Source organism: Tamandua tetradactyla, chromosome 17, assembly GCF_023851605.1.
Source record: "Tamandua tetradactyla isolate mTamTet1 chromosome 17, mTamTet1.pri, whole genome shotgun sequence".
NCBI classification, from domain to species: domain Eukaryota; kingdom Metazoa; phylum Chordata; class Mammalia; order Pilosa; family Myrmecophagidae; genus Tamandua; species Tamandua tetradactyla.
The window spans coordinates 5,328,471-5,344,801 of NC_135343.1; the positions used below are offsets into that span (position 1 = coordinate 5,328,471).

Sequence of the window (16,331 nt, forward strand, 5' to 3'; positions counted from 1 at the left end):
GGCTCTTATTTCACAGTCAAGCCTCTCCCTCGTCAGCTCCCTCCAACCCATGGTTGGTCTCAATGCCATAAAATCACAGAATTACAGCGTGAAGGGAAACCAATGCCAGGATATTTTAACAGATTGGCCCAAGGACAGAGAAGCGAGTAATTAGCAGAAAAACCCAGAATCCCGGGCACCACGACTCGGACTTTGTGTCACTTGATACCCTGTTCATCCAAGTCAGTGGTAGCCAGGTCCCCAAGGATGGCGTAATTAAAGAATGTCTTACCTGCTCATTCTCCTCTTCATCACTGCTCAGCTTGAGGTCATCTTCCAGCATTCTGAAAGGAGCACAGAGGTACAGACACTGAGCAAAATAAGGCAGCACCGAAATATCATCTTTATTAGAGTAGCATTTCAGTAGGAATCTGTTTTCTTATTTTATTTTATTTTTTTTGGTCTTTTCCTCTTAAGTGCATTTCCTGGATGCACTTGGGAAATAGCACAGCGGCATGTCGTGAAAATTAGTCCTCACAATAGTTATGTGCTAAGATGGCCTGCCCCAAGAATACGACTTTTTAAACCAACAGAGTCACACAGGTATAAGTATTCCACAATTACTTGTAAGTGTTTCCCATGTGCCAGGTGCTTACAGACTGCTGGCCTGGGGGGCTTTCGTGGTCAACAGAATTAGAGAACAGGTAGAACTCTCCCTAGAGCTACGGAACAATAAACTTATGCTGTGAGCAACAGCTGCCTATCTTCCAGCAGTCAAGGGTTTGGAGAAGACGTCTGCCCTAACCTCTTACCGCCTAAGTGGCCTTCACCTTCATTGGAAACCCAAACAGGAGCGCTCTTTCTGAAAAGACTGTGAAGGCAACTCCCCAGCCCACCCTGGGTCCCTCAGATTCATCATGATAGCAGGCAGTGGAGAAACCTACGGTTGGGTCCATAAAAGTTAAAAGTAGTAAAAAAAAATTTAAATCCGACTATTACTGAGATAAAATTGGATTCTCACCAGTATTGCTAAATTGTTCCTTTATAGAATAGTAGTTTTCAGCTTAATTCATTTCAATAGGGACGTTACTCAGAAGTGCAGTGTGTGCAGATAAAAGCAGAGCCTCTCTGTTCGGGAGCAGGGGTAGACTCTACTTCCGATGAGCCCCTGAGCCCCAGAGATCAGTCTGAAAACCACTGTGTCCGCGCCTTGTTCTCCTTGAAGTCAGCTTCCAAAGGCTGTCTTTTAAAATGTGCCACAGCCTTTAAAACTCAACGACAGGCCCAGCATCCATACATTCCCCTGATGATTTGCATAGGTAATTTCCATGACTTTGGTGGTGACTGTGGGTAAAGACCCAGAAGGACAAGTCATGTCCCTGGTTCTGTCTCATACTGTCTGTGCGTTTGGGGTCAGTCACTTCACTCCCCGGCCCTACTTCCCCACTTATGAAATGAAGGGTTATGCTGGCCGACCCCTAGCGTCCATTCCTGCTTTAGATTCTGAGTCCATGAACTAAATTCGCTCCCTATTTCATACAGTAGAAGAACTCTTGTATTTGTTCTAGAGAACAAAGTGAGAAATTAATTTCTAGGTAATGTTTGTTGTGCCGTTTAAGCCCTTACCATGAGAACACCAAATCTCTCCTGCCAGGGTCTGCCAGTGGCCATGAAGCATCATCCTCTCATTATTTAAACCACAAACAATGGCACGTGAGCCAAAACTGTAGCACTTTAGCCCCAATTGCTCTCTACGTATGGCATGCCTGAGCCTCAGCCTTTCCCTGAGCCTCCCAAATTCATCAGGTTAGGCTCAAAGACAAGAGGAATCTTGATGACTTATTGGAGCGTTGTTTGGGAATCAGAGGGAAGGGGCTGTGCTTTCTGTGTCCTCGAGCCTACCTCCCCCCAGACTCACACAACGATGGCACATAGCACAGTGCCAGAGTGCTAGCCGAGCTGCAGCACCTTCGCCAAGGCTATTTTCCCGCCAAAGGCACAAATGTCTTTCTAATGAATAGGACCAGAAAAGCAGGATGGTGTCCTGCCTCCACCCTTACCCCATTCTTTGGTTTAACCTCACTGACTGCCCTGCAAACATTCAGGGTTCCAAGTGAGGTGGTCTTGCTGGGGGGGTGCGGGAAGGGGAGGGAACAACACAGTCAATCTCTTTTTTTTTTTTTTGCATGGGAAGGCACTGGGAATCGAACCTGGGTCTCCAGCATGGCAGCATAGCCAATTTTTAAAAAATTTTTTGTATGCTGTATGGCGGGGGTCACATTTCATTCTTTTTCCATGTGAATATTCCGTTATTGCAGCACCATTTGTTGAATTTTTGTTTGTTTTTTTGTTTTTTTTGCTTGTTTGTTTTTGTTTTTAGGAAATGCATGGACAGGGAATCAAATCTGGGTCTCCCGCATGGCAGCTGAGAATTATACCATTGAACTACCCCTGTACCTTCAACTGATTTATTTTTGTATATTGACCTTGTATCCTGCAACTTTTTAAAAAATTATTTTATTTTTTAAATACCGAACAAACACAAACTTCCATTCAACATATATAATCAGTAATTCATAATATCATCACATAGTTGCATATTCATCATCAAGATCATTTCTTGGAACATTTGCATCTATTCAGAAAAAGAAATAAAAGGAAAACAGAAAAAGAATTTATACATACCATACCCCTGACCCCTCCCTTTCACTGATCACTAGCATTTCAAACTAAATTTATTTTAACATTTGTTCCCCCTATTATTTATTTTTATTCCATATGTTCTACTCATCTGTTGACAAGGTAGATAAAAGGAGCATCAGACACAAGGTTTTCACAATCACACAGTCACGCTGTGAAAGCTATATCATTATACAATCATCTTCAAGAAACATGATAGCTGATTATTTTTAACAAGCTCCTTTGTTGTTAGATTGAAGTCATGTCAAGGGGGACTGAGAACTGTCATTCGTATGCAGGGAAGAGGATGCCCAGATTTGAAGGTCACTGCGGACCAGGGCGAGGACCCCTGACACCCCTGCTGCAAGGGGCCAGAGCTCAGCGGCAAAGCTAGCCCTGCGACCCGGTCACCACATGAGGCTGGCGTCATGGAAGTAAGAACAGAGCAGAGTGCATGAGGTTCTCTTTCAAGGTAGGGAGTGATGAAATTGTATAAAAGTCCTGGGATCTCCTCAGAGCCAAAAATACTTGCGCCTGACATCCTCTTTGAATTCCCTCATTTCCTCTTTCTCTTCTGAAATCTGAAATCTCCATCAAGACAGCTGACCCAGACAGCCAACCTTAAGGCCCTAGTTCATTACATTGGGCCCGATGCAAAATAGAGCTCACCTGCCCTAAACCCGCTGCTTTAGGACGGAAAACTCTCGTAGTCCAATCAATTGGAGTCAAACGAACTTCCTTTTTATGTCACTAAAACTCATTTGCCATTCCTAGAACCCCGAAGCTACCTTCATTCTGCTAAGTGACCTGGCTTCACTGCTGCAGCAAAACTCTGGTGTCCCGAATAAAATGCTGTTCTCTGCAAACTCGACTTGGATTTCTCCTTCTACAGGAACACAGCTTATTTTTGTTCATTTTGTGCACGAGCTAAATGTATAAACATACAATATTTGTTTATTTTGTGTATGTGTTTAGTGTGTCTGTCAACCTTATACTACCTCTCACACCACCTGATTCCTGGGCAGGTCACACCTCTGGGTTCTGGCTTTGTCGTTTCTCTAATGGACTCATCTGCTTTGTCATCATTTCCAGGAGAAAAACAGTCAGGGATCCAACTTATTTTGTGACTAGTCATTACTCTGTCACTGCATTTACCTCTCTTATATTTAAAAAATGAATTTACGGTGTTTCTGGCTGAGATCTAAAAACAAAGGATCAAATACAAAAATATTTAGCATTCTAGAGAGATTTTAAGAGAAATTAAAATCTGGTTAAAGTTCAGAATATCTCAGGACATGGGGAAATATTCTTTGTACCCATGGCAATGGACACTAAGTTAAAACAGCTTATTCACACGCACACAGCAATCGTGGGAGAGGAACCGCTCTCAGAACCTAAAGCCACAGACCCAGGGTAGACAGTCACCACCGGCACCCGCCCACCCCGGCAGATGCACAAGCACGCTGGCAGGCAACTGAGGTCCAAGATGCAGAGAAGCACAAGCCCGCCCTTGGCCTTCGCACTGATGGCCACATACAGACGCTGCTGGACGCAGCTTCAGGGCGTGGCACTAAGTCCCCTCCACTGCACCCTGCAAATCTGGTTTAGCAGTCGCGCAGAAGTGCTCCCTTTGGAAGCTGACAATATCACAGTGGCCTCTGAGAAAGTCTGGGGAGCAGCTGAAGTGTATATGAGGTGACAGCTGAGCAATGAAACAGGAGAAGAAAAGAGAACCTGTGAAACCCACAAGCCACGAGCATAGACACGCGTGAGTGCATGGCCGCCTCCACCTGAACGCAAATGGCACCGAGCTGCAGCCTCATTCCGCTCCCACCCACTTAAGAACACTGTTATCATTTGCCTATTTCCTTTCGGAAATACAAACAAGGTATATCAAACCAAACCAAACCACAACAGTAAACCACAAGGTAAGAGTAAGCACAAATGAAGCACTGGTCAGTGCACTAGCAGGGGCGGGGGCTGCAGCCGGAGTCCAGAGCTGCTCATCTCCAAGTGCAGGGTCTCAGCTTCAACATCACACCCGGGGGCACCCACCCAGAGCCACACCCACGAACCCCCTTTCCTGATCCCCGAGCTCTGCCTCGTCTCAGCCCGAAGGCGGCTGCGACCCAGAGCCCTTCTCCCGGAGCAGCCCAGCGCTGAGCGGGGCGGGCAGCTGGCATGCTAAGCGCTTTCTAGGTGCGGCCTCCCACAGCCCCGCTGGGACTCCTCCGTGCTGGAGCCTGTGGGAGCAGCAGGCTGGGGGCCGCAAGCACAGACTGGCGCCAGACCGCCTGGGACGACCCCGGCTCGGCCGCTCCATCAGCAGAGTGACTGGCACCTGCCGCCAGGGTTTCCCAGGGGAGACACTGCAGCTCTCTCCGCCCAAAAGCACCTGACACGGAGTGAGCATCCGACTCGTGTCAGTCTGTATTAATGATCTCCTTTGACCTAGGAGGATTCTGGCCTCGAGCATTTAGAAAACCTGTGTGGGTAAATAATTTGGGAGACGAAGATGTATCCGCAACAACGGTTTCAAACTAAGCCATCTGTTCGACTGATTAGGCCATTTTGAAGAGAAGAGATGACGTTCTCCAGAGGCTGTGGGCAGCAATGTATTTTAGGTTATAACTGCTACATGTGGCTTCACGTCTCATGGAGGACAGAAAACGTGACCTTCAGCGTCGGTGCACAGTGAGGTGTGACTGGGAGCCAGAGGTCGGTCACAGGACCAGGAGCCCCTCAGCAGGGCCCGGCCTGATGATAATAAGATAGAACTTCGTGAATTAAAGCCAAAGAGCAGAGGTGCTGCTAGGGATGCAGAGAAAGTTGCACTTTGTGGTCTTAACCCTTTTTATGCAGCTGCCAGGAGCTCTCGCAGCTAGCGCTTAATTATGATTTTGCAGTGGCGTCTGAGCCAGATCACTGAGAACTGCCAACACTTAAAGGACTCCTGCAGGCCTTTTTGTTTTTCTTTTTTGTTTTATTTTTTGCATGGGCAGGCACCGGGAGTCGAACCTGGGTCTCGGCACAGCAGATGAGAACTCTGTCCTGCTGGGTTTTTAAAACTGCAATTAGGTGACTGAGAGTCTGTCCATCGTTTGCTTGGGAGCTGTGTTAGATAGCTGTTTCTTACAGTTATTGTCCCAGGCATGTTATAATCTGCTGGGTGAAAGGGGATGGAAAGGTTCTGAGGTATCAGCCAAATGGCCTCATGCTTTCAGGCAGAGAAAAGGGGCCTTACTTCTGAAGTGGATGGAGGAAATGATGAGAACGACTCAGGCAGTCTTTTCTTTCTGAAAGTGAAGGACAAATGGAAACAGTGTCTCTTTGCATCCAATCTCCCAATCCTTCACACCTGCATCTGCTCCTGCCTTCCCTGCCTGGTGAACACCATAGGGGAAAGCAACTCATCTCCCAGGGCTGGTTCCCTTCATACCCGACATGTAAACCATCATCCTCAGTTTAACCATTTCTCAGTGTTTCGTCACTGTTAAGCTCTGGCATATGTCACTCTAACAGAACCCAGTCACCTCACTTGAAAGTATTTTCAGGAGCTCTCAGAAAAGGGATGAATTCAATACAACTCTTGCAGCTTAATATTTAAGATTATGGTAACTTCCTTGTGTATTTTTTTCTAATTGTGTAGAGACCAATTTATGTTGCATTGGTGCCTACATTTTCAAGGTCCAAAGTATATTGGAAAGAATAGCAGCCATCCCTAGCAGATGGGCCCTCTGCGCCTTACCCTGTGTTCTAGGTTCACTAGCTGCCGAAATGCAATATACCAGAAGCGGAATGGCTTTTAAACAGGGGAATTTAATATGTTGCTAGTTTGCAGTTCTAAGGCCGAGAAAATGTCCCAGTTAAAACAAGTCTATAGAAATGTCCAATCAAAGGTATCCAGGGAAAGATACCTTGGTTCAAGAAGGTCAATGAAGTTCAGGGTTTCTCTCTTAAGTGGAAGGGCACATCATGAACACAGAGTTTCTCTCTCATCTGGAAGGGCACGTGGCAAAACGGGATCATCTGCTAGCTTCCTCTCCTGGCTTCCTGTTTCATGAAGCTCCCTGGGAGGCATTTTCCTTCTTCATCACCAAAGGTTGCTGGCTGGTGGACTCTGTTTCTCGTGGCTGTCATTCTGCTCCGCTTTCTCTGAATCTTTCATTCTCCAAAATGTTTCCTCTTTTACAGGACTCCAGAAACTAATCAAGACCCACCCAAATGGGTGGAGACATGCCGTCACCTAATCCAGTTTAACAACCATTCTTGACTAAATCACATCTCCAGGGAGATGATCTGATTACAGTTTCAAACATATAGTATTGAATACGGATTATTCTGCCTTTACGAAATGGGATTTTGATTAAAACATGGCTTTTCTAGGAACCATGCACCCCTTCAAACCAGCACACTCAGGTCCTACAAAAGGGCACACGAGCTACCTTCAGATGCAGTGGCAGTCATTTCACAGAGCAATGATTTCTGATGAACAGAATTTCCCCAGCATTACTTATCACTGGGGGCCTTTAACAGAGTCTGAACTCCTTAGTCCTTTAAAGCTCATTTCATTTAACTATGTCTCAAAGGGTTTTAAAAAAAATCAGAGCTTTAATTGGGCTGTTTGATTATCAGAGTTGTTTCTATAGCTGGTGCTGCCACTGTCTCTACCTATTAGAGATCTAAAGCTAAAGATAGATGTTTATGAACCGCCATTAAACATCTTCATAGATGCAAGTATGTACTCTACCCATGACCACGTATGAGAGCCTGCTCATTGGGCAACGTGCCTTGTGCAGGTGTTCCCCAAGCCACTGTCCCGCTGGAAAGCTGGGAAGGAAAATTATAAAACTCGTGGTTTCATTCTTTCTGAAGTACACGGTTCTGACGGAATTCTGTGCCACCATCTGCCTGTGGTTACTGTCATAAACAAGGGTCCACTTTCCTCCCCATATCGGGTCAGAATTGAGCTCAGGCAGTTCCAGCTCTCAGGGAACCAGGAGAGCCAGATCAGGCTCCCTCTGGCCTGGGTTGGCAAGTCAGCAGGTCCGAGGCACAGGTGAGCTCATGCGCGTGGAGACAAGAGATGTAGAGCAGGATTCAGATGAAGGAGAGGTCCAACGGCTCAGGAGTCCAAGGCCGAGGTTCTGCTCTCTGGGGATCTCCCCATGGTTCGAAGCAATTCTGGTTCACAGGGAGATGGTGCTTCCTCACCCATATCTCCTTCCAGATACTCTCCTCAGGACCCATTCTGATTGTCAAGTGAAACCACAAATGCTCTTCTGATTCTGCCATGTTTAGCACAGGGCCGAGGTGCACTGAACGCCTTCAGTTTAAGATGTTATTTTTAATTAAGAACAATTATTCCACTTGATTCCCAGGGCCTGCCCATGCCAAAAAAAGAACTATTCCAATGGGCCTTTTCTTCACTTACAGGCCAAGTCCACCTGCCACCTTCTACACAAGCCTATCTTCCTAGGGGACACTACCTCATTTCCTAGCTTGGAAGACACTCACAAAAGCCAAAGTCCTTTATAAAACCTGCTGCCAAATCTTGGTGAAATGTGCAGTGAACGAGTGTCTTTAAATATCATTCAACCAAATGCCTTTCCCAATTGTACCCATATCTAGTCTAGGGTGTAAGTATACAGAATATATAGTGTAAGTATTTATATGTATACTTAGGAGTATAAGTGTCCTATAAGTATATAGAATAAATAGAAATCAAAGGAAAACTGAAAGGTAACACTAATTGAAAGAAAAGAGTCAGTGATTTTAAAGTGTGGTGTGGTGGACTGAGTCATGAAAGGGCCGCCAGCCGGTCAACCAGCGCTGAAGTTCCGGCAACTCTGTGAATCTGAATCAATCATTTAATTTCTTTGGGCAGCATTTCCACATCTCTAAAAATGAGGTTGGATAAAATGAGATCTGCGCTCTCTCATTCTGAATTCTGTGGCTCAGTATCTTTAAGAATGGAAAGAAAGTCCAGGAAGACTACTGGAGAATTGGAAGGGACACTGAGATGATCCAATACCACTTCGTTAGTTACAAGCAAAACCAAGAGGCTGGACTTTGAGTCAATGGCCCAAGCTCCTGGGTGAAGTCCTGTTACTTCTTCAGATGCTCATTTCCTCATATGTAAAGTGGGAAACGTCAAAGTGTTGTCCTAAAACTTAGCGAGAAAATGGATGTGATGGTGCTTTGAAACAGAAGAGCACTACAAACATAGGGTGTTTGACTATTTCAGGAAAGCCTTTCCCGCCCATTATGTGGTGTGTAGGATCAGGCTTTCCCTCCGGCTGCAGTGCTGCAAATCTCAATGCTGAAGGGGCTTCCCTGAGACCAGGAACGAAGGCAATAAGCAGACAGTGCTCTAGGCATGGCACCAGCTCCTCCTGTGCTTCCTTGGTTCTCTAGACTCTTCCTTATTATGATAAAATGTGACTCCCAGACACAGGTCTAAAAGCTTTGGGATAGTTTAAAAGATTACATTCATCTTTTTTCTTTCTTCTAAGAGGGTCTACAAATAAAGTCAGATGCCATATGAGAAACTGGTGAACAGGCCACAGGGGTACTTGGCCAAGGCCAAAGGAGTGTTTACCAAGTTCTCCAGGTTCTGCTCCTCATATCACTGGATGACTGCATCCTCCCAAAAAGTCCTTTACTACACAGTTGTTTAGTTCTCCCAAAAGGGACAACTGGTTCCCGAACTCCACCATGACGACACATTTAGAAAAGTGCGAAGTTAGAAAACACTGTTCACGGTCATTGAAACTATTGGTTGGGCAGCTGAGGGGAAACGAGGTCACCAGCAGCAAGGTGCGCAGCATTCCTGGGTGTGCACCAACCAGAAACAGAAAGCCCCAGTATTCCCATTTGATTTAACCCTTTGAAAAGAGCTCATCCCCCAACGCCACCCCCAAATCAATATAATTAGCTGTGTATACTGATAAGTTTCTCACCAGATGGGGCCTCTGGCTAAGTAAGTACTCTAAAGATGCTGGGGAAGGGCTTACAAAGGAACAAATCCTGAGGCGATGAGCTGCTCTGGGGCAGGCAGGAAGCTCCCCAGGAGTCCTAAGAATAAAAGACTAGGTCAGTGGCTCTCAGGCTTGAGGTGCATCAGATCACCTGGGGGGCTCGTGGAGTCACAGACTGCAGCTCCACGCCTGATTCAGCATGGGAGAGGCCCTCACAACTGCATTTCTAACCAGATCCCCGGGCGACAGCTGATGCTGCTGGCCTAGGGACCCCATTTTGAGACCCAATGGGTTAGGTCATAACCTCCTGTCTACAAGGGTTAATACAACTAGAGTCAGCAATTGAAAGCAGAGAACCTGTGGGTTCATGTCCCCTGTGACCTCCCTCCCAAGGGCATAGCAGGGCTTGTGGGTTGGGGGTTGGAGGAGTTGGGGCTCCTGACACTCAGACACCAGCCTGGCATATCCTCATCAGATCTCTGTCACAGTGTTTACGGGGTTCACAAGTTAGGAAACCCAGGAGAATCAGGGGCCCTTTCCCCTTCCTCCATATCTGCTAAGGAGAACTACTGCCTGAGCCACTGGAATACAAGTTCCAAGAAGGCAGTGGGGTTAAGTTGAGAGACAGACAGGTAATCCAATGCTATTAATACAGTGGGGTAAGTGCTCTAGCAGAGATAAGTTCTTGAAGACCATGGTTCTCAGGAAGAGGTACCTGGGGGTGCTAGTCCTGAGCTATCTTCAAGGTCACAGAGGAATCAGGTGAAGCCAGGATAAGACATCTCTCCAAAGGACTACAGCCCCACAACAGGCCATAGACAAACATGGACTGCTTGGGAAATTGAAGTCATTTATTTCCCTTTCTCCCATGCTCTTCCCTTCTCTTCTCTTTCCTCCTCTGTTGTCTTCCCTTTCTCTTCCCTTCCTCTCTCTTTTTTGAAAGGCAATACTCACACAGTTCAAAACTCCCCAAATAGAAGCAGATATCCAGTCAAATGTCTTGCTCCCATCTTTGTTCCCACCTGCTCATTTCCTACTCTTGTCCCCCAAAGGCACCCCTGTTGGTGTTGCTTATATATTAGTACAGAGTTTCTCTATGCATTGAACAAGCACATAAGAATGCAGCACATTAGAGTAAGGAGACAACATTGAAGAGCCACTACTGGGCGGGGGAAGAGGACGTTAACTGTGCACATGTTCTCTGTTCCAGATGGGGCCTCCAGGAATTCACACTCCCATGGAATCCCCTTCCCGCAGCGAGGCTGGACCTAGTGACTTTTGAAAGTGATGGGCTGTGCCTTGTGAAATCAGGCGACTTTCATCTTGCTACATGCCTGATGCTCTTCTTGCTCGCTTGCTTTGATGACGTCCACTGCCATTCGGTGGGCCACCCAATGGAGAAGTCCATGTGGCAAGGAACTGAGGGTGACCTCTGGGCAACAGCCTGTGAGCAGCTCCCAGAAGGACTGAAGCAGATCTTTCCACAGTTGAGTCTCGAGACCTTGAGTGAGCTGTGAGACAGACTCTGAGCCCAGCGACCGCACTACAGCACGCCCAGGTGCCTGACCCACCAACTGCTAGGCACCAGTACGTAACTGGCACACTGGAGGATGGTATTAGATACTTAGTGCATCTCTTCCTCAAAATGTCTTCAGACTGCTGAAGCCAAAGTTTTGGCAGCCACCATCCAAGCTGCCCAGTGCCAATCTAATGCGAACCACAGATTTACGTCTCCGGGGGTTTGTGGTTCCCCACTCACGCTCAGCACCCAGTCTTCCTCTGCCTCTTTGTCCGACGTCAGCCTTCTTTATACCTCTGCCTAACAGGTGCACGGACAAGCCTGTGGTGGTAGAAGATCCTGGGAACGGGGAGTGTAAGAGGGAGAAAGGGGAGGTCTTGGTCCGAGGCAGTGGACGTGCATCCCCCCTACCAATGATTCTCGGTCTCCATTAAATGTGTGAATGGCTCACTTTGCTCCTGATTCTGAGGCTGCAGGGCACCCCACTGCGTGCCCAGCAGCGCCCGGCTCTCCAGGAGAGATGAAAGGCACAAACTAACCACTTGCTCTGTCAGGTCAGTGGGTTCCAGAAGCACCCCTAGGAAAGCCCGGGTGGAGGCCACCTCGCCAACGTGCTGCACAGGACTGAGGGTTCAGCCAGGGAAGCAGGTAATACTTGTTGCTCTGGATTTCTCTCTTCCTTGCTTCTCTTCAATGAAGCAAAGACACATCTCCCTGAAGTTTACCTGAAATGTCCTAGTTTCCGTTTTGTTTTGTTTTTTGCGTGTGTACTTTAGGAAGTGTGCTGAGTGTTGTTTTCACTGGTAGTGGCCATTCTAGCTGGGGAAGCTGGGTGGCCCAGAGGGAATACTTTGCTAGGAGAGCTGGAACGCTTGAACATCCCACAACTCTTTCTACCCCAAAGGACGTAAGTGCCACACAGTCTGTAAAAAGCAAGTCATCCTTTCCATTTAGGGCAGTGTAGGCCACAGTTATAAAGCAGCGTTCTCCGAACATGTTAGACTTTAAAACTGTTTCCTCCTGAAAGAATTATGGGAAAGAGGGTTGGCTGCATTCTATCATTTCTATCAGAAACAGGACTTTAATAGGGAATGCTTTCTCCCCAAAGATGGTCTCAAAATTCCTGTCTGTGTTTGTTATGACTTTTACAAAATTAGATTCTGAACTTGATGTTCTTGGTATTAAAGGATTCAGTATCCAAGGCTGAATGAATTCAATGGCAGAGAAATGCAAGTGTATGAAACAATAAGATCCTCTCCTGACTGGACCCTAACTAACTGAGAGGTCGGGGGACCCTGACCGGGAGCAGAGCTTTGCCAGCTGCACAGATTCTACCAGCACCTCTTTACTTAACCCTCTTTGAAGGGGAATTTGCCACTTATCACAGAGGAAAGGAGATAAGTGTGTATTTGGTTCAAGTCTGTGATGTTGAATATTAACCAAGGTCAATAAATTAGGAAGCTGGTAGCATATTCTGTTTGCCAACTCATGGTTTACTTATTTCATTGATAATTTTTGAGAGAAAGAATGCATTGAATCTAGAAGGACCATAAACACATTAGGTTAAGATTTGTTTTTTGGTTCTTGATACCAATTGTTGCATTTTTGTAGCTGTTGTTATTGACAAGCTAATTGCTAAAAGAGCCTCCTAATTAAGAGATTAGGGATAAACTGTTAGGTTTAGAAGAAAGAACCAAGCATAATTCTTATTATGAAGCAAACGGGTACACTTTAAACTACATCAACCTTTACACGTGTGCCTGAGCATGGGATGACACAGTGGCTTCTAAATTTTGCTGTACATGGAATCACTTGGGTATCTTTAAAAATACTGTTCCTTGGCTCCCACTCCCAAACCCGAATTTTGTAATGTAATATGGCCGTAATCCGGGCTTCTGGAGTTCTAAAAGCCCCCAGGTGGTGTAACCACATAACACAAAGAGTCCTAGACCAGAAGTCAGAATGCTGAATGTCTTGATGGGGTCTGGACCTCGGAATACCCTGAGCGTCAGTTTTTCATTAATAAAACGGGATGATAGTTATGCTCCAAATGAGACAATAAAGGTGACAGCACATTGTAAAGGGTTCTCAGCGATAAGGTTGGCAACACCTGGGGTGTTTTGAAAAAACCCTGCTGCTGCCCCTTATTTTATTGGTCTTGGGCCAGGCCCGGGCAGCTGTATTTTCCACAAGCACCCCAGGTGGCTCTTCTACTCAACAGGGCTTGAGAACCACCACTGCAGTAGGGCTATCAGAAATATCACCAGCTCATTAAAGCTGCCTCTGATACTCAGGGCAAAATCAAGCACGTTTTCATCTAGTTTTGCACATTACGATCGCATGGATTAGGATTATCTATTCTCCTCTGGTGCTGCCTTTCCTCTCCTTCCCACTTGAGCAGAACTTCTTCAAGGGGAGCAGTGTGCTTCCTCAACACCCAGAGTAAGGAATTATCGTTCTGCTTTTTCAGAATTCTTCAAGGACTGTTTTCAGAAACCAGAGGCAGTGCTGAGGAATCTGAGATAATCTCCTGATGTATTCTTCAGCTCCTGAGAGGAAACACCGAAGCTGATGTAGATTATTCTGCTTTATGAGCTCTCTGGAGAATCCCCAAAGGAACTCTAAGACAGGATAGACTCGCAGGCCGGGTTATTTGTGGCAATTCACACTATACTTCCCTCAATAGCTCCTCACTGTAGCAAAGGGCTCGTGGCCTGGGAACAGTGCTTCCTGATTCCTGCCAGCAGCACTCCTGGTGAGAGGTCACCATGAGAGGCTGTGGAGTGGGATCTGGAAGGTGGAAGAGTGATGGAAGCCATGATGGAAGTAGGTCCATGAGCTTCCGCAGGTGGCTGAGATGAGGTCCTACAGAGGCTTCCAGGCATGCTGTGATTAACTCCTGTTATCACAGGGCTGGCACCTGTGTGATGGCCAGTAGCGTGCGGTAACTGGTGCACTTACTCATTTCTGGTGGCTTCCCTGACTTGGATTTCCCTACTCCTTCTGACGTTTTTGGAAGCCATTCATTTCCAACATTACCTGTTTTTCTGCTTGGAATAGCTCGAGTCATTTCTATCCTCCAGATCAACCTCTGATTGTGTTGTGATTAAGAGCATGAGCTCTAGAGCCAGCCTGATTTATAGCCAGGCTCTGACATATCCTAGCTGTGTGTCCTTTGCACAAAGAACTTAAAATTGCTCAACCTTAGTTAACCAATCTGCAAAATGGAAAAATAAGAGCATTTACTTCCTAGGAAAAATAAGAATATAATTCCTGGGAATTATATGAAGAAAATGCATAAAGCACTTCGAACAATGCCTGGCACATAGTAATAAATAAATTTTTCAATCTTATTGTTTTTATTTTATAATCCATTTCATTGTATAATAATCACTATGTTATAATTTAAGACCATTTTGCTTCTTACAACAGCAACTATAAACTTCTTACTTTATCGACCTCCTACAGTGACTCAGGTACTAGAGATAGGTGCTAGAAATACAAAGTCAAAAAAGTTTTTGCCCTCGATGGCCCACTGTTTATTGGGAGAAGTAGAAAAGTAACTGAGAGACATGAGAAATAGTAAGATAGGAAAACAGGTCACAGTCTATTTTCTTTGTTAGAGAATCCTGGACCCTTTTATCTTTCTTAACAGGTTTTATCTCCAGTCTTTCAAATAACTGCATAGTTCTCTTTTATGCCTACAAGTTGTCCAACATCCTTCCCAATCTAGTCTTGAGAGGAACACTGAAAAGGCTACAGGTGTTAACTGCAGTGGGAGAATTACTCTCTTTTGTTGGAACTCAACAATGATGACAATTAAGTCCTAGGTTTCTCAAATGAAAGCTCATTTTAGTTTCTCTCTTCCCAGCCATTCTGAGGGAAAAAAAAGCCATCTGCCTTCCTATTTCAGGCCATCCATAGGGTCAATTAAGACCCACCACAGAATTTTAACAAATTCTGCTATGCCACGGACCCAGGGGAACATTCTGGGTTACTGTGGCCGTTCAACCACCCCCTGCTTCTCCAGGTTGCCCAGTCCCTGCCTGGGACATACACCCCCAGGACATGAGGTTGACTGTGCCTAGGGGGAGGCTGACCCCCCAGCCCTCTCTGCTGCAAACATAAGAAGCTGATCATTTAAATGTAAAGAGAAGGAAAAGATTTCCGTGTTCCATATTAAAGGAAAGGCACCCTATTAGTGGTTCACTGGACTGGGAGATTGCTACATGATCCTCACACTACAGCATTCCCTTGAAATGTGCTTTAATGCTATCACCTTTGTAGTATTTTACATATTATCTCTGAAACTTCCAGAATTTCTCATTACAAAACTAATCCAGGTTGGCCAAAAATAGAAATCAGATAATATAAACATATATCTCCTGTTCATCCAACAGCATACTGGACAGATAATTAGAAGTTTTAACAAAGTCCCTTAAGGGATGGGAGAAAAAACATGGACCTATTAAGCTTGACCACTGGAGAAACCCCTGATAATGTCTCAAACAATAGGTACTCCCAAGCTAATAGGCCAAGTTCTTGACCTTGAGGCTTGCTCTTATGAAGCTTATTTCTGTAGTGGAAAAGCTTAGCCTACCTATAGTTATGCCTAAGAGATACTTCCAGAAAACTTCTTTTGTTGCTCAGATGTGGCCTCTCTCTCTCTAAACCCAACTCTGCAAGTTAAATCATTACCCTTCCCCCTACATGGGACATGACGTCCAGGGTGAAAGTCTCCATGGCAAGGTGGGATATGACTACCAGGGATGAGCCTGGCCCTGGCACCACAGGATTGACAATGCCTTCCTGACCAAAAGGGGGGAAAGAAATGTAGCAAAATAAGGTATCAGTGATGAGAGAGTTCAAATAGAATCAAGAGACGACTCTAGAGGCTACTCTTACGCAAGCTTCAGATAGATATTGCTAGCTACTATGATCTGCCAAACCCCAACTAAAATCATTCCTGTTAATCCTAAAGAACACCTAGGGCTCTATCTAAGATTCTACAAAACTTTCACACACTAAGTTTACTTTCCAGAAACCTACAATCTCTAGATAGGTTCCTAAGCCATGTAAGTCCTGAAACTCAGAGGGGCCAGCCTCTCCAGAACATCAACAAGTTCCATCTCCCTATCCCATAATGTTGACACCCCTTTCCAACATGAAAAAGT

The 16,331-nt window shown here is 45.7% G+C and overlaps 1 protein-coding gene across 3 annotated transcripts in view; it reads right to left on the reverse strand.

Annotated features, from left to right (window-relative positions):
• The window catches only part of AFF3 (ALF transcription elongation factor 3), a 586,201-nt gene that overhangs the window by 117,788 nt on the left and 452,082 nt on the right, over positions 1-16,331 (reverse strand). For all 3 annotated transcript variants that reach the window (XM_077133878.1, XM_077133880.1, XM_077133879.1), the window contains one exon: positions 272-323. In XM_077133878.1, coding sequence (XP_076989993.1) covers positions 272-323 — 52 coding nt within the window. The remainder of the gene's footprint in view (positions 1-271; positions 324-16,331) is intronic.